Source organism: Triticum urartu, chromosome 1A, assembly GCF_056163025.1.
Source record: "Triticum urartu cultivar PI428250 chromosome 1A, HENAU_Tu73, whole genome shotgun sequence".
Taxonomy (NCBI): domain Eukaryota; kingdom Viridiplantae; phylum Streptophyta; class Magnoliopsida; order Poales; family Poaceae; genus Triticum; species Triticum urartu.
In genome coordinates this window covers 326,108,663-326,130,059 of record NC_141873.1, presented here as the reverse complement: position 1 = coordinate 326,130,059, position 21,397 = coordinate 326,108,663, and the positions used below count along the sequence as shown (strand labels likewise).

The window sequence follows — 21,397 nt, the reverse complement described above, 5'->3', positions numbered from 1 at the left end:
TTCCCTCGAAAAGCAGTCAAAGCAGCGACGCAAGCGCCACCCCAAATCCCGCCTCGACGGAAATAGCGATCACACAGACCCAGCATTGGAGCAGGGCGAACCGCTGCCGGATAACGGCAATCCGGATAATCAAACCGAACAAACAAATCCTATCAAGGATAATGGTCCGGACGACATAATGCCGGACAGACACCCGGAGCAGCAGACTGCCCGTAAAAGGCTTGTTGCCACCGCGAGGAGTCTGAAAAAACAGAAGCAAAGGCTCAAGGCTGCGCAAGACACACTCCACATTAGATGGAGCAAAATACTCAACACAGCAGCAAGGTACGGCGACAATCGCCCCTCCAAGAGCTACCCAAAGCGGAAGCTGCTACCCGAATTTGATGAGGAGGCCGCAGACCCCCCACAACCAAATATCAAAGCAACCACCTGGTCGGATAGACGACCCCTCTACCAACACAGAGCGGCATACAACGCCGCTCACAATACAACACGCGACCCAGGCGAGGGTTCGTACCCAAAGGACGGCGCAACAAGATCCATCTATGGACCACGCAAGCGCCCCCCGGCATACAATGCAACACAACAAGTATCCGAACAACGCGGCACACCCAGCTACAGGGGTGCCGCACATCAGGGGGAGCTAGCACCTGGCCACGAGGGTCCAGGGCTCGCCCCTGCCTCGTGGGCCCCTGGTGGCCCCCTCCACTTATTCCAGCCACCACACACTCCTTCTTCCTCCCCAAAAAGTCACCAACCAACTCAAGCACGAGTTCTAGCTCATATTGCTGCCATTTTCGATCTCCTAGCTCAAAGCTTCATTCACAAAACTGCTTTGGGGGATTGTTCTTTGGTATGTGACTCCTCCAATGGTTCAATTAGTTTTTGTTCTAGTGCTTTATTCATTGCAAGTTTTTGCTGCTTAGGTGACCCTGTTCTTGAGCTTGCATGTCAAATTTATATGGTCAAACGTAGTTTTAATGCATGATATGGCCTCTAGGCACTTGTAGGAGTAGTTGCTATCAATATTGTTGAGTTTGGTTCACTTTTATTTTTGAGTTACTAAAAATTTCAGAAATTTTTTAGAGGAAGAAATATGTTTAGGAAAATGTACCAAGGTGGTTCTTTAAGGAAGCATGGACCCAGACGCGCAATACGCGATGCGGACGATGAACCACCAAGGGGCGCTCAAGTGCGGCCTTGTGAATGGCCGTCAGAGGATTTCATGGTCCAAGCAGGAATTAAAGAGGAATTTGATGCTTATGTGCGTAATGCTGATCTGGAGAGCTTCGAGGCAGGTAAGTGCCGACAATACCTCTATTTAACTGATTCATTTGTGAGAAGGTTTAAATTTTCATCCTCGCGCAATTCACAAACTGTCCTGTTTGATCTTTATGATAAATCTTATACCATGGATTTAGAGGTTTTAATACTACTTGCAAACTCCCACAATGGGGTAGTGCTAGTGAACCTAGCAATTCCGAGCTTAGAGATTTTCTTGCTAGTATTACAGTGGGGGAATCTAGAGATGTAACACAAGCCACCATAGGGAGCATTCATTTTCCCGCTATACATTATTTTGCTCTCTTCATAGCAAGGTGCATAAATGGTAAAGATGAAGCATGGCACATGTGTGTACCTGATCTTAGCGTTCTCAGGAGCGTTGTTTTAGGAGATAAACAATACAACTTGGGGGCTATTGTTGCACATAGGTTGCATAATAATAGTATTCATGGAGATTTCTTTGATGGAATTTATGCAACTCGTATAGCTAACTTTCTTGAGATACCCATACGTGGAGATGATATTGAGCTGCCTTCTTATCTAGATTATGATGCTATGGTTCATCATCAGTTTTTTGAGAGGAACGACCAGTCCCTCCAGTACCGACTAATCTTTGACAAACGACGCACATATCACATCGCTCTCCCTACTCCCGCTTTCTTTGACTTTCAGGCAAAGGGGAGATATGTTATAACCAGGGAGGAGGCGAACGAGTATAAGAGGAGGACGGAGACAGCTCGCCTCCAAGCGGCAGATCATGAGGCAATAGCTGTTGCATCTCAGTACGACCCCAACTACAACTTTGGATATCCGCCAGGCCAGCGGTGGCACTAGACCAACTTAGGCCAAAAGCCTAAACTTGGGGGAGTACGTACTTCTCACCGACATTACATTCCTGTTCACACACTCATGCTCGTTGTCGGTGCTCATACTTTTGCATTATAATATCCATGCTAGTTTATTTCCCTTTTTATGCTTTCTTCTTGTGTGTTTGATAAACCTTAAGAAAAACAAAAAATAGTTGTAGCTTTTAGCTAGTTTACTTTTCATGTTGTAGTAATAATTAAAAGAAAACCCAAAAGATTTCTCGTTCTTATTTTGCTTGTTGGGAGCTTTCCTGTGTAAATAATTTTGTTTCTTTTCTTTGGGGGTCAAGAGGAGAAGACCATAATGAAAATGTTGAGTGGCTCTCATATGCATTATTGTTGATCTAACAAAGAGCCCATGTTACCTTGTCTTCTCTCTTGAATTGAATGCTTGCAGATTCCAGCTTAGTGCAATGCACATGCACTATTATTATTATCCACACTATTCGGTCGTGCAAGCGAAAGGCAATAATGATGATATATGATGAACTGATTGAGATGAGAAAAGCTGGTATGAACTTGACCTCTCTTGTTTTTGTAAATATGATTAGTCCATCATTCCTGATTCAGCCTATTATGAAAGAAACATGTTTGCAATGACAATTAGAGATTGTAGTTGCTTATGCAATGCTTAATTAGCTAGGAGTTTATAATGGTTTACCTTGCGTGCCAACATGCTATTAAAATGGTTGTGATGTGGTATGGTAGGGTGGTATCCTCCTTTGAATGATTCGAGTGGCTTGACTTGGCACATGTTCACACATGTAGTTGAAACAAAATCAACATAGCCTCTATGATATTTATGTTCATGGTGAATTATATCTTACTCATGCTTGCATTCGGTGTTGATTAATTTTAATGCATGTTCGTGACTGTTGTTTCTCTCTAGCTGATCGCTTGCCAGTATTTTTCTAGCCTTCACTTGTACTAAGCGGGAATACTGCTTGTGCATCCAACTCCATAAACCCCAAAGTTGTTTCATATGAGTCCACCATACCTGCCTATATACGATATCTACCTGCCGTTCCAAGTAAATTTGTATGTGCCAAACTCTAAACCTTCAAATAAACATTCTGTTTTGTATGCTCAAATAGCTCATGTATCAACTAGGGCTGTCTGTATCTTCCATGCTAGGCGGGTTATTCTCAAGAGGAGTGGACTCCGCTCCTCACTCACGAGAAAATGGCTGGTCACCGGGATGCCCAGTCCCATGCTTTATGCAAATCAAATCAAAATAACTGCAAACAAAACTCCCCCGGGACTCTGTTAGTTGGAGGCACTCGTTGTTTCGAGCAAGCCATGGATTGATGCTTGTTGGTGGAGGGGGGGGGGGTATAAACTTTACCATTCTGTTTGGGAACCGCATATAATGTGTGTAGCATGGAAGATATCGAGATCTCTCGGTTGTTATGTTAACAATGAAAGTATACCGCTCAAAATAGTATTCATATCTATTTCAAAACCGAGCTCTGGCACCTCTACAAATCCTTGCTCCTCTCTGCGAAGGTCCTATCTATTTACTTTTATGTTGACTCAACATCCTCTTATTAAAAAGCACCAGTTGGAGAGCATCGTTGTCATTTGCATCCATTACTGTTAGTTTACATTGAGTATGACTTGACTAGATCTCTTTTACCATGAATTACAATGTCTAGTCAGTCCTTGATCTTTAAATGTGCTCTGCATTTATGTTTTGCGGTCTTAGTAAGGGCTAGCAAGATACCATCTTGTTATATCATATAATGATTGTTTTGAGAAAGTGTTGTCATCCGAGATTTATTATTATTGCTCGCTAGTTGATTATGCCATTGATATGAGTAAATATGAGACCTAAATGTTATTGCGAATGTGGTTAGCTCATAATCTTTGCTGAAAACTTGAATGCTCGCTTTACATATTTACAACAACAAGAGAAAACAGAGTTTGTAAAAGTTTTTCTTTATCACTTTCAGTTTATCAACTGAATTGCTTGAGGACAAGCAAATGTTTCGCTTGGGGGAGTTGATACATCTCTGTCGTATCTACTTTTCCAAACACTTTTGCCCTTGTTTTGGACTCTAAGTTGCATGATTTGAATGGAACTAACCCGGACTGACGCTGTTCTCAGCAGAATTGCCATGGTGTTATTTTTGTGCAGAAATAAAAGTTCTCGAAATGACCTAAAAATCAACAGATATTATTTTTGGAATATATTAAAAATACTGGAAGAAGAATCCACGTCAGGGGGCCCACACTATTGGGTAGCGTAGTAATTTCAAAATTTTCCTACGCACATGCAAGATCATGGTGATGCATAGCAACGAGAGGGGAGAGTGTGTCCACGTACCCTCGTAGACTGAAAGCGGAAGCGTTAGCACAACGCGGTTGATGTAGTCGTACGTCTTCACGATCCAACCGATCAAGTACCGAACACACGGCACCTCTGAGTTCTGCACATGTTCAACTCGATGACGTCCCTCGAACTCCGTTCTAACCGAGCTTTGAGGGAGAGTTCCATCATCACGACGGCGTGGTGACGATGATGATGTTCTACCGACGTAGGGCTTCGCCTAAGCACCGCTACGATATTATCAAGGTGGATTATGGTGGAGGGGGGCACCGCACACGGCTAAGAGATCCAAGAGATCAATTGTTGTCTCTCTAAGGGGTGCCTCCCTCCCCGTATATAAAGGAGTGGAGGAGGGGGAGGGGGCTGGCCACCCTAGGCGCGCCCCATGAGGAGTCCTACTCCCACCTGGAGTAGGACTCCCCCTTTCCATGTGGGAGTAGTAGAGGAGAGGGGGAACGGAAAGGGGGGCGCTGCCCCCCCCCTCCTTGTCCAATTTAGACTGGGGGAAGGGGGCGCGCGGCTGCCCTTGGCTGCCCCTTCTCTTCTCCACTAGGGCCCAATAGGCCCATTAGTCTCCCCGGGGGGTTCCGTTAACCCCTCGGTACTCCGGTATATGCCCGAAACTCCCTGGAACCATCCGGTGTCCGAACATAGTCGTCTAGTATATTGATCTTTATGTCTCGACCATTTCGAGACTCCTCGTCATGTCCATGATCACATCCGGGACTCCGAACTACCTTCGGTACATCAAAACACATAAACTCATAATATAATCGTCATCAAACTTTAAGCGTGCGGACCCTACGGGTTCAAGAACTATGTAGACATGACCGTGACACGTCTCCGGTCAATAACCAATAGCGGAACCTCGATGCTCATATTGGCTCCCCCATATTTTACAAAGGTCTTTATCGGCCAAACCGCATAACAACATACATTGTTCCCTTTGTCATCGGTATGTTACTTGCCCGAGATTCAATCGTCGGTATCTCAATACCTAGTTCAATATCGTTACTGGCAAGTCTCTTTACTCGTTCCGTAATACATCAACCTGCAACTAACTCATTATTTGCAATCCTTGCAAGGCTTATAGTGATGTGCATTACTGAGTGGGCCCAGAGATACCTCTCCGACAATCGGAGTGACAAATCCTAATCTCGAAATACGCCAACCCAACAAGTACCTTCGGAGACACCTGTAGAGCACCTTTATAATCACCCAGTTACGTTGTGACGTTTGGTAGCACATAGAGTATTCCTCCAGTAAACAGGAGTTGCATAATCTCATAGTCATAGGAACTTGTATAAGTCATGAAGAAAGCAATAGCAACATACTAAACGATCAAGTGCTAAGCTAACGGAATGGGTCAAGTCAATCACATCATTCTCCTAATGATGTGATCCCGTTAATCAAATGACAACTCTTTGTCTATGGCTAGGAAACATAACCATCTTTGATTAACGAGCTAGTCAAGTAGAGGCATACTAGTGACACTCTGTATGTCTATGTATTCACACATGTATCATGTTTTCGGTTAATACAATTCTAGCATGAATAATAAACATTTATCATGATATAAGGAAATAAATAATAACTTTATTATTGCCTCTAGGGCATATTTCCTTCAGTCTCCCACTTGCACTAGAGTCAATAATCTAGATTACACAGTAATGATTCTAACATCCATGGAGCCTTGGTGTTGATCATGTTTTGCTCGTGGAAGAGGCTTAGTCAACGGGTCTGCAATATTCAGATCCGTATGTATCTTGCAAATCTCTATGTCTCCCACTTGGACTTGGTCCCGGATGGAATTGAAGCGTCTCTTGATGTGCTTGGTCCTCTTGTGAAATCTGGATTCCTTTGCCAAGGCAATTGCACCAGGTCACAGAAGATTTTCATTGGACCCGGTGCACTAGGTATGACACCTAGATCAGATATGAACTCCTTCATCCAGACTCCTTCATTTGCTACTTCCGAAGTAGCTATGTACTCTGCTTCACATGTAGATCCCGCTATGACGCTTTGTTTAGAACTGCACCAACTGACAGCTCCACCGTTCAGTATAAACACGTATCCGATTTGCGATTTAGAATCGTCCGGATCAGTGTCAAAGCTTGCATCGATGTAACCATTTACGACGAGCTCTTTGTCACCTCCATAAACGAGAAACATATCCTTAGTCCTTTTCAGGTATTTCAGGATGTTCTTGACCGCTGTCCAATGATCCACTCCTGGATTACTTTGGTACCTCCCTGCTAAACTAATAGCAAGGCACACATTAGGTTTGTTACACAACATTGCATACATGATAGAGCCTATGGCTGAAGCATAGGGAACATCTTTCATTTTCTCTCTATCTTCTGCAGTCGTCGGGCATTGAGTCTTACTCAACTTCACACCTTGTAACACAGGCAAGAACCCTTTCTTTGCTTGATCCATTTTGAACTTCTACAAAACTTTGTCAAGGTATGTGCTTTGTGAAAGTACAATTAAGCGTCTTGATCTATCTCTATAGATCTTGATGCCCAATATATAAGCAGCTTCACCGAGGTCCTTCATTGAAAAACTCTTATTCAAGTATCCTTTTATGCTATCGAGAAATTCTATATCATTTCCAATCAACAATATGTCATCCACATATAATATTAGAAATGCTGCAGAGCTCCCACTCAGTTTCTTGTAAATACAGGCTTCTCCAAAAGTCTGTATAAACCATATGCTTTGATCACACTATCAAAACGTTTATTCCAACTCCGAGAGGCTTGCACCAGTCCATAAATGGATCGCTGGAGCTTGCACACTTTGTTAGCTCCCTTTGGATCGACAAAACCTTCCGATTGCATCATATACAACTCTTCTTCTAGAAATCCATTCAGGAATGCAGTTTTGACATCCATTTGCCAAATTTCATAATCATAAAATGCGGCAATTGCTAATATGATTCGGACAGACTTAAGCATCGCTACGGGTGAGAAGGTCTCATCGTAGTCAATCCCTTGAACTTGTCGAAAACCTTTTACAACAAGTTGAGCTTTATAGATAGTAACATTATCGTCAGCGTCAGTCTTCTTCTTGAAGATCCATTTATTCTCGATGGCTTGCCGATCATCGGGCAAGTCAACCAAAGTCCATACTTTGTTCTCATACATGGATCCCATCTTGGATTTCATGGCCTCAAGCCATTTTGCGGAATCTGGGCTCACCATCGCTTCTTCATAGTTTGTAGGTTCGTCATGGTCTAGTAACATAACCTCCAGAACAGGATTACCGTACCACTCTAGTGCGGATCTTACTCTGGTTGACCTACGAAGTTCAGTAACAACTTGATCTGAAGTTTCATGATCATCATCATTAACTTCCTCACTAATTGGTGTAGACGTCACAGGAACCAGTTTCTGTGATGAACTACTTTCCAATAAGGGAGTAGGTACAATTACCTCATCAAGTTCTACTTTCCTCCCACTCACTTCTTTCGAGAGAAACTCCTTCTCTAGAAAGGATCCATTCTTAGCAATGAATGTCTTGCCTTCGGATCTGTGATAGAAGGTGTACCCAACAGTTTCCTTTGGGTATCTTATGAAGACATATTTCTCCGACTTGGGTTCGAGCTTGTCAGGTTGAAGCTTTTTCACATAAGCATCGCAACCCCAAACTTTAATAAACGACAACTTTGGTTTCTTGCCAAACCACAATTCATAAGGCGTCATCTCAACGGATTTCGATGGTGCCCTATTTAACGTGAATGTAGCCGTCTCTAAAGCATAACCCCAAAATGATAGCGGTAAATCAGTAAGAGACATCATAGATCGCACCATATCTATTAAAGTACGATTACGACGTTCAGACACACCATTACGCTGTGGTGTTCCGGGTGGCGTGAGTTGCGAAACTATTCCGCATTGTTTCAAATGTAGACCAAACTCGTAACTCAAATATTCTCCTCCATGATCAGATCATAGAAACTTTATTTTCTTGTTACGATGATTTTCAACTTCACTCTGAAATTCTTTGAACTTTTCAAAAGTTTCAGCTTATGTTTAATTAAGTAGATATACCCATATCTGCTTAAATCATCTGTGAAGGTGAGAAAATAACGATACCCGCCGCGAGCCTCAACATTCATTGGACCACATACATCAGTATGTATGATTTCCAACAAATCAGTTGCTCGCTCCATAGTTCCGGAGAACGGCGTGTTAGTCATCTTGCCCATGAGGCATGGTTCGCAAGTACCAAGTGATTTATAATCAAGTGATTCCAAAAGTCCATCAATATGGAGTTTCTTCATGCGCTTTACACCAATATGACCCAAACGGCAGTGCCACAAATAAGTTGCACTATCATTATCAACTCTGCATCTTTTGGCTTCAACATTATGAATATGTGTATCACTACTATCGAGATTCAATAAAAATAGACCACTCTTCAAGGGTGCATGACCAAAAAATATATTACTCATATAAATAGAACAACCATTATTCTCAGATTTAAGTGAATAACCGTCTCGCATCAAATAAGATCCAGATATAATGTTCATGCTCAACGCTGGCACCAAATAACAATTATTTAGGTCTAAAACTAATCCCAAAGGTAGATGTAGAGGTAGCGTGCCGACGACGATCACATCGACTTTGGAACCATTTCCCACGCGCATCGTCACCTCGTCCTTAGCCACTCTTCGCCTAATCCATAGTCCCTGTTTCGAGTTGCAAATATTAGCAACAGAACCAGTATCAAATACCCAGGTGCTACTGCGAGCTCTGGTAAGGTACACATCAATAACATGTATATCACATATACCTTTGTTCACCTTGCCATCCTTCTTATCCGCTAAATACTTGGGGTAGTTCCGCTTCCAGTGACTAGTCTGTTTGCAGTAGAAGCACTCAGTCTCAGGCTTAGGTCCAGACTTAGGTTTCTTCTCCTGAGCAGCAACTTGTTTATTGTTCTTCTTGAAGTTCCCCTTCTTCTTCCCTTACCCTTTTTCTTGAAACTGGTGGTCTTGTTGACCATCAACACTTGATGCTCCTTCTTGATTTCTACCTCCGCTGCCTTTAGCATTGCGAAGAGCTCAGGAATTGTCTTATTCATCCCTTGCATATTATAGTTCATCACGAAGCTTTTGTAGCTAGGTGGCAGTGATTGAAGAACTCTGTCAATGACACTATCAACAAGAAGATTAACTCCCAGTTGAGTCAAGTGATTATGATACCCAGACATTTTGAGTATATGTTCATTGACAGAAGTATTCTCCTCCATCTTGCAGCTATAGGACTTATTGGAGACTTCGTATCTCTTAATCCGGGCATTTGCTTGAAATATTAACTTCAACTCCTGGAACATCTCATATGCTCCATGACGTTCAAAACGTCGTTGAAGTCCCGGTTCTAAACCGTAAAGCATGGCACACTAAACTATCGAGTAGTCATCAGCTTTAGTTTGCCAGAGTTCTTAACGTCATCAGCAGCATCTGCAGCAGGCCTGGCACCCAGCGGTGCTTCCAGGACGTAATTCTTCTATGCAGCAATGAGGATAATCCTCAAGTTACAGACCCAGTCCGTGTAATTGCTACCATCATCTTTCAACTTTGTTTTCTCAAGGAACGCATTAAAATTCAACGGAACAACAACACGAGCCATCTATCTACAACAACATAAACATGCAAAATACTATCAGGTACTAAGTTCATGATAAATTTAAGTTCAATTAATCATATTACTAAAGAACTCCCACTTAGATAGACATCCCTCTAATCATCTAAGTGATCACGTGATCCAAATCAACTAAACCATAACCGATCATCACGTGAAATGGAGTAGTTTTCAATGGTGAACATCACTATGTTGATCATATCTACTATATGATTCACGCTCGACCTTTCGGTCTCAGTGTTCCGAGGCCATATCTGCATATGCTAGGCTCGTCAAGTTTAACCCGAGTATTCTGCGTGTGCAAAACTGGCTTGCACCCGTTGTAGATGGACGTAGAGCTTATCACACCCGATCATCACGTGGTGTCTCGGCATGACGAACTTTGGCAATGGTGCATACTCAGGGAGAACACTTTTATCTTGAAATTTAGTGGGCGATCATCTTATAATGCTACCGTCAATAAAAGAAAAATAAGATGCATAAAAGATAAACATCACATGCAATCATTATAAGTCATATGATATGGCCATCATCATGTGCTTGTGATTCTCCATCTCCGAAGCACTGTCATGATCACCATCGTCACCGGCACGACACCTTGATCTCCATCGTAGCATCGTTGTCGTCTCACCAACTATTGCTTCTACGACTATCGCTACCGCTTAGTGATAAAGTAAAGCATTACAAGGCGATTGCATTGCATACAATAAAGCGACAACCATATGGCTCCTGCCAGTTGCCGATAACTCGGTTAAAAAACATGATCATCTCATACAATAAAATATAGCATCATGTCTTGACCATATCACATCACAACATGCCCTGCAAAAACAAGTTAGACGTCCTCTACTTTGTTGTTGCAAGTTTTACGTGGTTGCTACGGGTTGAGCAAGAACCGTTCTTAACTACGCATCAAACCACAATGATAGTTCGTCAAGTTAGTGTTGTTTTAACCTTCTCAAGGACCGGGCGTAGCCACACTCGGTTCAACTAAAGTTGGAGAAACTGACACCCGCAGCCACCTGTGTGCAAAGCACGTTGGTAGAACCAGTCTCGCGTAAGCGTACGCGTAATGTCGGTCCGGGCCGCTTCATCCAACAATACCGCCGAACCAAAGTGTGACATGTTGGTAAGCAGTATGACTTGTATTGCCCACAACTCACTTGTGTTCTACTCGTGCATATAACATCAACGCATAAAACCAGTCTCGGATTCCACTGTTGGGTAACGTAGTAATTTCAAAATTTTCCTACGCACACGCAAGATCATGGTGATGCATAGCAACGAGAGGGGAGAGTGTGTCCACGTACCCTCGTAGATCGAAAGAGGAAGTGTTAGCACAACACGGTTGATGAATTCGTACGTCTTCACGATCCGATCGATCAAGTACCGAACGCACGACACCTCCAAGTTCTGCACACGTTCAACTCGATGACGTCCCTCAAACTCCGATCCAGCTAAGCTTTGAGGGAGAGTTCCGTCTGCACGACGGCGTGGTGACGATGATGATGTTCTACCGACGCAGAGTTTCGCCTAAGCACCGCTATGATATTATCGAGGTGGATTATGGTGGAGGGGGGCACCGCACATGGCTAAGAGATCCAAGAGATCAATTGTTGTCTCTCCAAGGGGTGCCTCCCTCCCCGTATATAAAGGAGTGGAGGAGGGGGAGGGGCCCGGCCACCCTAGGTGCACCCCATGAGGAGTCCTACTCCCGGTCCCCCCTTCCATGTGGGAGTAGGAGAGGAGAGGGAAGGAGAGAGAGGGGGAAAGGAAAGGGGGGCGCCGCCCCCCTCCTTGTCCAATTCGGACTGGAGGAAGGGGGCGCGCGGCTGCCCTTGGACGCCCCTCATCTTCTCCACTAGGGCCCAATAGGCCCATTAGTCTCCCCGGGGGGTTCCGGTAACCCCCCGGTACTCCGGTATATGCCTGAAACTCCCCGAAACCATTCCGGTGTCCGAACATAGTCGTCCAATATATCGATCTTTACGTCTCGGCCATTTCGAGACTCCTCGTCATGTCCATGATCACATCCGGAACTCCGAACTACCTTTGTACATCAAAACACATAAACTCATAATATAACCGTCATCGAACTTTAAGCGTGCGGACCCTACAGGTTCGAGAACTATGTAGACATGACCGAGACACGTCTCCGGTCAATAACAAATAACGGAACCTTGATGCTCATATTGGCTCCCACATATTCTACGAAGATCTTTATCGGTTAAACCGCATAACAACATACGTTGTTCCCTTTGTCATCGGTATGTTACTTGCCCGAGATTCGATCATCGGTATCTCAATACCTAGTTCAATCTCGTTACTGGCAAGTCTCTTTACTCGTTCCGTAATACATCATCCTGCAACTAACTCATTAGTTGCAATGCTTGCAAGGCTTATAGTGATGTGCATTACCGAGTGGGCCCAGAGATACCTCTCCGACAATCGGAGTGACAAATCCTAATCTCGAAATACGCCAACCCAACAAGTACCTTCGGAGACACCTGTAGAGCACCTTTATAATCACCCAGTTACGTTGTGACTTTTGGTAGCACAGAAAGTGTTCCTCCGGTAAACGGGAGTTGCATAATCTCATAGTCATAGGAACTTGTATAAGTCATGAAGAAAGCAATACCAACATACTAAACGATCAAGTGCTAAGCTAACGGAATGGGTCAAGTCAACCACATCATTCTCCTAATGATGTGATCCCGTTAATCAAATGACAACTCTTTGTCTATGGCTAGGAAACATAACCATCTTTGATTAACGAGCTAGTCAAGTAGAGGCATACTAGTGACATTCTGTTTGTCTATGTATTCACACATGTATCATGTTTCCGGTTAATACAATTCTAGCATGAATAATAAACATTTATCATGATATAAAGAAATAAATAATAACTTTATTATTGCCTCTAGGGCATATTTCCTTCACACACCCTGTCCACGAGGGTGGAGGCGCGCCTACCCCCCTGGGCGCGCCCCCTGCCTCGTGGGCCCCCTGAGGCTCCACCGACCTCAACTCCAACTTCATATATCCGTGTTCGGAGATAAAAAAATCAGAGAGAAGGATTCATCGCGTTTTATGATACAGAGCCGCCGCCAAGCCCTAAACTCTCTCGGGAGGGCTGATCTGGAGTCCGTTCGGGGCTCCGGAGAGGGGAATCCATCGCCATCATCATCATCAACCTTCCTCCAGCACCTATTTTATGATGCTCACCGCCGTGCGTGAGTAATTCCATCGTAGGCTTGCTGGACGGTGATGGGTTGGATGCGATTTATCATGTAATCGAGTTAGTTTTGTTAGGGTTTGATCCCCAGTATCCACTATGTTCTGAGATTGATATTGCTATGACTTTGCTATGCTTAATGCTTGTCACTAGGGCCCGAGTGCCATGATTTCAGATCTGAACCTATTATGTTTTCATGAATATATGTGAGTTCTTGATCCTATCTTGCAAGTCTATAGTCACCTACTATGTGTTATGATCCGGCAACCCCGAAGTGAAAATAATCGGGACCACTCCCGGTGATGACCGTAGTTTGAGGAGTTCATGTATTCACTATGTGTTAATGCTTTGGTCCGGTACTCTATTAAAAGGAGGCCTTAATATCCCTTAGTTTCCAATAGGACCCCGCTGCCATGGGAGGGTAGGACAAAAGATGTCATGCAAGTTCTTTTCCATAAGCACGTATGACTATATTCGGAATACATGCCTACATTAGCATTGATGAATTGGAGCTAGTTCTGTGTCACCCTATGTTATGACTGTTACATGATCGATCGCATCCAGCATAATTCTCCATCACCGATCCAATGCCTACGAGCTTTTCATATATTGTTCTTCGCTCATTTACTTTTCCGTTGCTATTGTTACAATCACTACAAAACCCAAAAATATTACTTTTGCTACCGTTACCACTACTATCGTATTACTTTGCTACTAAACACTTTGCTGCAGATATTAAGTTTCTAGGTATGGTTGAATTGACAACTCAGCTGCTAATACTTGAGAATATTCTTTGGCTCCCCTTGTGTCGAATCAATAAATTTGGGTTGAATACTCTACCCTCGAAAACTATTGCGATCCCCTATACTTGTGGGTTATCACGCCGTGCAGCAGGAGTTCACCAACGCCCGTGTCGCGGCGGCAACGAGGGAGGCGCTCTACATGCTAGGGGTAAACCCTAGCCAGCACAGCCTCGTCCAAGCCGCCGTCGCCGTGGCCAGCACCGGCTCGTCGGCGTTTCCTCGGATGGTGCTGCCCGACTCACCCCGCACGTCGGCTTGCAACCCGGTCCCCGGCTTCCACGTCTACCCGCAGGCCTCCCACCTCTCTGGGGAGTGCTCACCCGACGTGAGCATGGCCGCGCCTTCCACGCCCGCGCCCGCGCCCATCGACCTCAACGCCACCCCGATGGTCGGTGGCTCGTCATCTGGCGGCACGAGGAAACACGCGCGGCAGACGCTGGCCGACGGGCTCCCGGACGCCCGTAACCTGTTCGAGGAAATGTCGTCCGCCGTCGACGAGTACTACATGCAAAACCTCATCTTCGAGGGTGGTGCACCGGGCGCTGGCTACGATCCCGACGAGACACAAAGCCAGGACGGCCGCGGGGCGTTCACGCCGGCCGCTGGCTATGATCCCGATCAGGCGGCCTTCATGCGTGATCAGGTCGGCATCGACCTGGACGGCTTCCCCCTCGACCACGAGTTCCCAGACGACTATGGGCTAGAGGAAGAGGACGAGTGCGACATCGAAGTGGAGCTTTTGTTCGAGGATGAGCTCGCCAACCAAGCCGTCGGTCCTAAGCCGAAGCGCAAGAGCAAGCGCACGAAGGCGTACATAGCTGCCGAGGACAAGCTTCTTTGCAAGTGTTGGCGAGACATTGGACAAGACCCAAAGACGGGCGCCGAGCAAAAGCATTCAACCTTTTGGACTCATGTGCACCAAGAGTTTCATGAGCGCAAGAAGTTTCCACCTTACCAATTTGTGAGCACGTGCGGGTGGGTCTCCATTTCCAAGCGGTGGAGGGTGATCCAGCAAGAGTGCAACAAGTTTTGCGCCACCCTTGAGAGCGTCAAGGCCCGCCCCGTGAGCGGCATCGGCATGCAAGACATGGTATGATAGCAAGCAAGCCACCCTCTTTTGTGTCATCAAGATCATCCTTTTACGTCTTCATTTGCTATCACTTGCCCATATGCTTGCATGGAAACATTTTGTAGGCATTTCAAGCTTTGGAGGCATTCAAGGTTCAACACAATGGCAAGTGCTTCAACCTCTCCCATTGCTATCGGGTCATCAAGGACGAAGAGAAGTTCAAGGTGCAATATGCCGCACTCAAGGCACGTGGGGGGGGGGGGGATAAAGCCGTGGAGGATGTTGGGGAGGGCGAGCGGCACGGCTGCGGGGGAAGACCAACTCCAAGAAGGAGGACAAGCGAGATGCGGCCACCAACGCCTTGATCGCAAGCGTGGACGGCATGATGAATAAGAAGGACTCAAGGGAGGAGGAGCGTCGGCGTTTCAAGGCGGAGCAAATGGATGCTTTCATGAAGATCCAAAGGAGGAGGCTTGATCTTGACGCCGAGAAGCAAGCCAAGATGTTCGAGCTCGAGGCGGAGAAGTAAGCCAAGATGCTAGAGATCGAGGCCGCCAATGCCAAGACCAAGGCAAAAGAAGTGGCTCTTGCGAGCATGATGACCGGGGTGGAGATCATGAAGGTGGATCTCAACACCGCGTCGCCAAGGAAGAGGCCGTGGTTTGAGAAGATGCAGGCCGACATGCTCAAGTTCGACGACGAGTGATCTATGGCGGCGACGGCCATCTTTTTTGTATGCCGGCAGGTGTGCCGGCATGACCACGGGAGCCGCGATGGCGTGATCGAACTCAAGTCCCACCCTTTTTTGTGTGCTGGCATGTGTGCCGACCGGTTGGCGAGTGCGCCAGCATAAACTGTGGTGATATTTTCTGAAGCCGGCATTGTATGCCGGCGCTGGCATGATGCCGGCATGAGACATGGCCGCTGACATAATCGGCCGCGGGCCCTTTTTATTTAAAAGTTTAATGCGGGCATGAAATGGGTCGGCGCGTTGGGCGTACTGTCGACCCAAATGCAAAACTAGACGCACTGCCAATCCAAACAGACAAATGCGCCGTCCGTTTAGGTTGATCCGTTGAAGTTGCTCTAATGGGTTCCTGAACCGCCAAATAGGAATTACCCTTCGCGCGTGGAGTCCGTGGAGCACGGAACAAAGAGTAATTTGACCAAAATCATAGAGATCAAAGGAATAGCCGGGGCACACTTTTTTTTTTGAAAGAGGAAATGCAGACGGGATAGCCTAAAAAAAGGAAATGCGGACGTATACAACTTTTTGTAGAAATAGACGGTAGTACATTCAGACAGCCAGATGCCCGGCCGTCAGCCGGCGCATGGGCGTAATGTTTATTCTGACACGCCCGGGCGCACATATATATAGGAGTAAATAAAGCACAAGTCCACGCCGTTCTGGACGTAGCAGAAGTGCAGAACGGCGTTAATTCATTTATTACAATCAATCACGGGACCCAATCCGTGGCACTGGAAGTCTGGAACATGGAAATCGTACGTAGGAGTAGATGTTACCGGCGTCCGTACGCACCCGGCTGTTGCTGCCCGATCGACAGTGCCATAGATCAGCAACCAACCGTGCATGCACGGGCCGGAGTCTGCGTGCACATCGCGTCAGCGCCGGAAGCTGCGCTGCGGGCGCGGCGTCTCGCCGTTCACGTCCCTGAGCTTGACCAGCTTGTACACGCCGGCGCCGCACACCGCACCCAGCGTCGGCGCCACCAGGTATATCCACAGCTGCCTGTAGTTCCCCGCCGCTACCGCCGGCCCCAGCGTCCTCACCGGGTTCATCGACCCTCCCGTCGTCGGCCTGCCACACGCGCACGCTCAGTCATCATCAGAGGCCACGCGATATCCCTGGAGATTCACATGCATGCATGCTACGTTGCATAAACTTACCCGGCCACGAGGATGTTGAGCGTGACGGCGGCTCCCACCGCGATCCCGGCGAGCTCGCCCACCTGCACGCAACGACGGGAAAGAGAATCACATCACACCTGAACCGTGCAGAAGCAGACCGAGCACTCGGCGACGAGGGGTTCAGTCATGGTGAGCTAGCGACGTACTGCGCGGGTGTCGGTGGCGACCGCGGTGACGACGAAGAGGAGGTTGAAGGTGATGATGAACTCGGTGAAAAGGGCCTGGGCGGTGGAGATGGAGACGTCGGGGACGGTGACCCCGCCGGAGAGGAACGGGTGGAAGACGCCCTTGAGCGCGAACCCGGCGCAGATGGAGCCCAGCACCTGGGCCGTCACGTAGGCGGGGACCTGGAGCCAGGGGAAGTGGCGGAACGCCGCGAAGGCGATGGTCAGGGACGGGTTCAGGTGCGCGCCGGAGATGTGGCCCGTCGACAGGATGATGGTCGTCACCGCCAGGCCCGCGCACGCCGCGTTCCCGAACGGCGAGATCACGCCGCCGTACTTCTGGTTCACGATCGGCGCCGCCGTCGCGAAGAAGATGAGGATGAACGTGCCCACGAACTCCGCGCCAAGCTGCACCATTGTAAATTCGCGGGTCAGATTTCAAGGACTCGTGGGTCATGGCAAAGAACAAACAAAGCCCAGCCCGTATAAGATTTTTTTTCCTAGCACTAGTACCATTTCCTATTATTTTTTATCCGTCTGTTCGACTGTCAACTGTGAAGTTGCGTTCGAATTCAGCGGTCTTGATCATCAAGCACTAAATAAAAGTTGAAATGACAAATTGTATTTGCCATCACATGCCGATACCCCGTTGGATTTTATTTTATGTATGCTCCCTAGTTTTTCGTAAACCATCATTCTCCAATAATTTTACGCAGAGTCGCAGACAGAGTCAGATCGGACATGTCACAGGTGATCGAGATGTCCAAAGGGAAACAACCATTCTCGTCGGAGTGCTGCTATGCAGACGATACATGTTGCACGAAACATGGACGATAGTGCAAATCAGACCATGCATGGAAAAAACTAGGTGCAACACAGCCACTCGATTAAACATATCGTGCGTGAATCGTTCAGCGGTATCGTTTGTGAAGTAGTTTCGTTCTCGTCGCTCACGGGTGGCAAAGGCTGAGACGATGTATTGAGTCAACTATGAGTTTTGGACATTTTGTCCTCTCATGTCACGTCCAGGAGCAGGAACCTTACCCGAGAAATAATTGTACTTCAACTCCAAGCAAAGATCACATCGTCTTATCAACGGTGTCATTGCATGGCAAATCTGTGTGTAGTGTAATGTTTTTCAGAAAGTTGTTGTGCGTGACAACTAAACTTAGACATCCTCGGGTTATTAAAATTGTCATTGAAAATGTTCTATTTGTCATGGCCAAATTTCGAACATTCGGGATTTATCATTTCCGTTTTTTAGGGGCAGAGGTATATTTTCATCTAGTGCGTGCATGTTGATGAAAAAGAAGTGTGGCTCAACTAACATTAGTATTTTTTAAGGCTAAAACACGCTTACTCTTTATTGCTCAATAATGTTTACAGGAATACCTATCCACCCATCATCTGGGAATCAGCCCATACAGTACAAGAACAGCCTAGTTCCCGAACAAAACCCCAATGCCCGAATGTCCATGTTAGGCCCATGTATGTTTGATTTGCCCCAGCAGAGAAATATCAAGTCCACTAAAAAAGACAGAAGCCATTTGTGGCTTGGTCAAGTAGCCAACTTCAAAGGTTTGTATAGAGCTAGCAAACTCATTGCATTGTACAGGTTGGGTACCCCTTCCAACCCTTTTTGTAAGGTTACTTTGTCATAATCCATTTTTGTGTGTGTTTGACTACATTTGCAGGGAATCTGTCAATGACTGCAATAGTAAATAAATAAAATATGAAAATAAATTTCCTGATGGATCTAATAATACCGACTCGATTTCGTAGGTGTTAATACTTTTTTTTATGAACTTCGTAAAGAAAACACTTTCTTAAAAAAACCACCTTATAAAAAGTAATGGAGAGAGTATATAAATACTTCTCCAAAGTATAATGCCACTTATCAAATTGGAACTCTCCTATTTGTTCTTTTTACCAAAAAATTGTGAAGTTAGCACAATTTTCATGACCTCAAAAGAAAAATACTACAACCACAATATCTTATAGCAAAATATTTTGCGAAGAGTTTCCCCTGTAGTTTAATACTCTTAGAACGAAATTGATATAAAAGCATGTTCCCATACTTTCCTTTAAAAAAAGGAGCATGGTGATATTAAAAGATCTAAATTTTCAAAGAAGGCATAATTTCCAGCCACTCAGCTTAATTTTTTAGACGTTAGAATACATTGGACTGGTTTACTTCAAATCCAATTTGTACTTTGCTATTTGTACAAGTGACGCACTCCTGAAATTTTAAGATCTCCGCAAATTATTTTGCCTCGAGCTCACTAGAGGAGTGGCTATCCGGGTTGTTAGGGAACATTATTACTTCAAACCTTTTTTTTTATTTCTCAAAAAAAAACCTTTTTTTAACACATGATGGCTTTGGGGTTAAAAAATAATTATGTACAGACAGAAAATAACAGATGAATGGTATGGCGTCACAGAGTTTACAAGCATATCTCTCGATTACGCGCCCGCAGTGGCAGGCCCAAAATTTGTGCACCTGACCTGCGCACGCGAGTCATGGCTGGCTGCGTCGTAGACTCTGGCCATACGTTGTGAAACTGGCTGTGTGCATGCATAACATTGTACCGTCCCGTACACAGCCAGATACTATTACATACGGAAAATGTCTCCGGCACAGTTTCGGGAAAGAAGAGAAATCCATTTCCAGATACGGAACTCGTAAAAAAAAGACGCTCACAAGAACAGCAATATATACTCATCCATGGGGTGACCAACAGAAGATCGAGTAAAACAAAATATTGCAGAGAGAGACCGAATATAGCGTGACAATGTGCGCACGTGCATGGCCGCGGGTGCGACGTCCGGCGTACCTTGCGGGGGAGCGAGACGTCCGGCGCGGGGATCTCCAGGACGCAGGCGCTGGGCGACATCCACGCGTCCACCGGCAGGCACCTGCACCGCGGCATCGACTTGCGCTCGTACGACAGCGAGTCCACCCGCGGCCCCGCGAACAGCGGCGCCGGCGTCCCCGGCGTCGCCGGCGCCGACAGGTTCGGCGTCTCCGCCCCAGTTGCCGCCGCCGCCTCCATCACACCACTCTGCTAATCAACTCCCTCTCTCTTTTTTTGGGTGTTTTCAAGAGGAATGCGGCGGTGGAATGGAAATAGGAGGCTCACTAACTACATGATTTGACGGTTTTCGCGAAGGCGATGGTGCTACGGCAATGGACGGATTACCTCCAGCAGGATCGCAGGACGGCGACTGATGGCTACGACTAGCGATGCATGATTGGAGTTTCTGTCAACTTTTTTTGGTTGGTTTTTTGGCTGGGTGGCAAGCAAAGACGGCGGACAAATTTACATGATCTGGAGGCTTTTCTAGATTTCGTGCTAAGGTCTCAGTGCGGGTGAATCCAGCCTACTAGATATGCAACCCTGCAGCCTTTTGAAACTACTAGGAGGGAAGTGACTGATTTTTTTTTGTGGTTTTTTGGTTGGATCTGGGTCGATGCTGAAGATCGATGGTGTGCTCTACATGATTCGCGGGTTTTTCTCAAGGTTTGGCTAAGGGATCGGAGGGGGAATGCTGTCCGGCTCTATCTCAAGAGCAGCAGCGATCACTCTGGGATTGGAGCAGAGGGAAAATGGAGGCGCATTCGGGTTGCGAGATCAAGAACGGGAGTGGAAATGGAGGTGGTGTCAATGGCGGTCGAAGGCGAGGAGGAAGGAGCGGTGGGATATGGGAGGGACGGAGTGGGTGTGGACGGAGCTGTCTATCTATATAGCCCAACCACGAGAGCACATGAGGCGACGGATCGAGGTCAATGGCTTCCTCCACTTCTCGAGGCATCTTTCTCTCCCCAACTGCTCTTCAATAATGCACGCCGACTAATCACAAGCCACGGAGGGGATCGAGATCGCGCCATCAAGAAATCCCTGAATTAAACGAGTGATGATCGTAGCATTACTTTAAGACAAGCAAACAAGCAGTGGAGTGAGGCTCCACTGCTTCATCAGATAACTGCCAAACTGAAGAGAACATGTTCTGAAGCCATCGTTCTTCATCGATCAAACATTGCGGCGTGGCGCCGGCATGCAAAGAGT

General features: G+C 46.2%; 1 protein-coding gene across 1 annotated transcript; it reads right to left on the bottom strand.

The window, feature by feature from the left end:
* Positions 1-16,478: 16,478 nt before the first annotated feature.
* On the bottom strand, positions 16,479-21,092 carry LOC125509535 (aquaporin NIP3-1). The gene is made up of 4 exons (XM_048674524.2): positions 20,165-21,092; positions 17,313-17,738; positions 17,146-17,207; positions 16,479-17,056 (listed from the first exon to the last, which is right to left on the bottom strand). The coding sequence occupies exons 1-4, from the start codon at positions 20,381-20,383 to the stop codon at positions 16,861-16,863; spliced, it is 903 nt and encodes a 300-aa protein (XP_048530481.1). The 5' UTR covers positions 20,384-21,092; the 3' UTR covers positions 16,479-16,860.
* Positions 21,093-21,397: the final 305 nt, after the last annotated feature.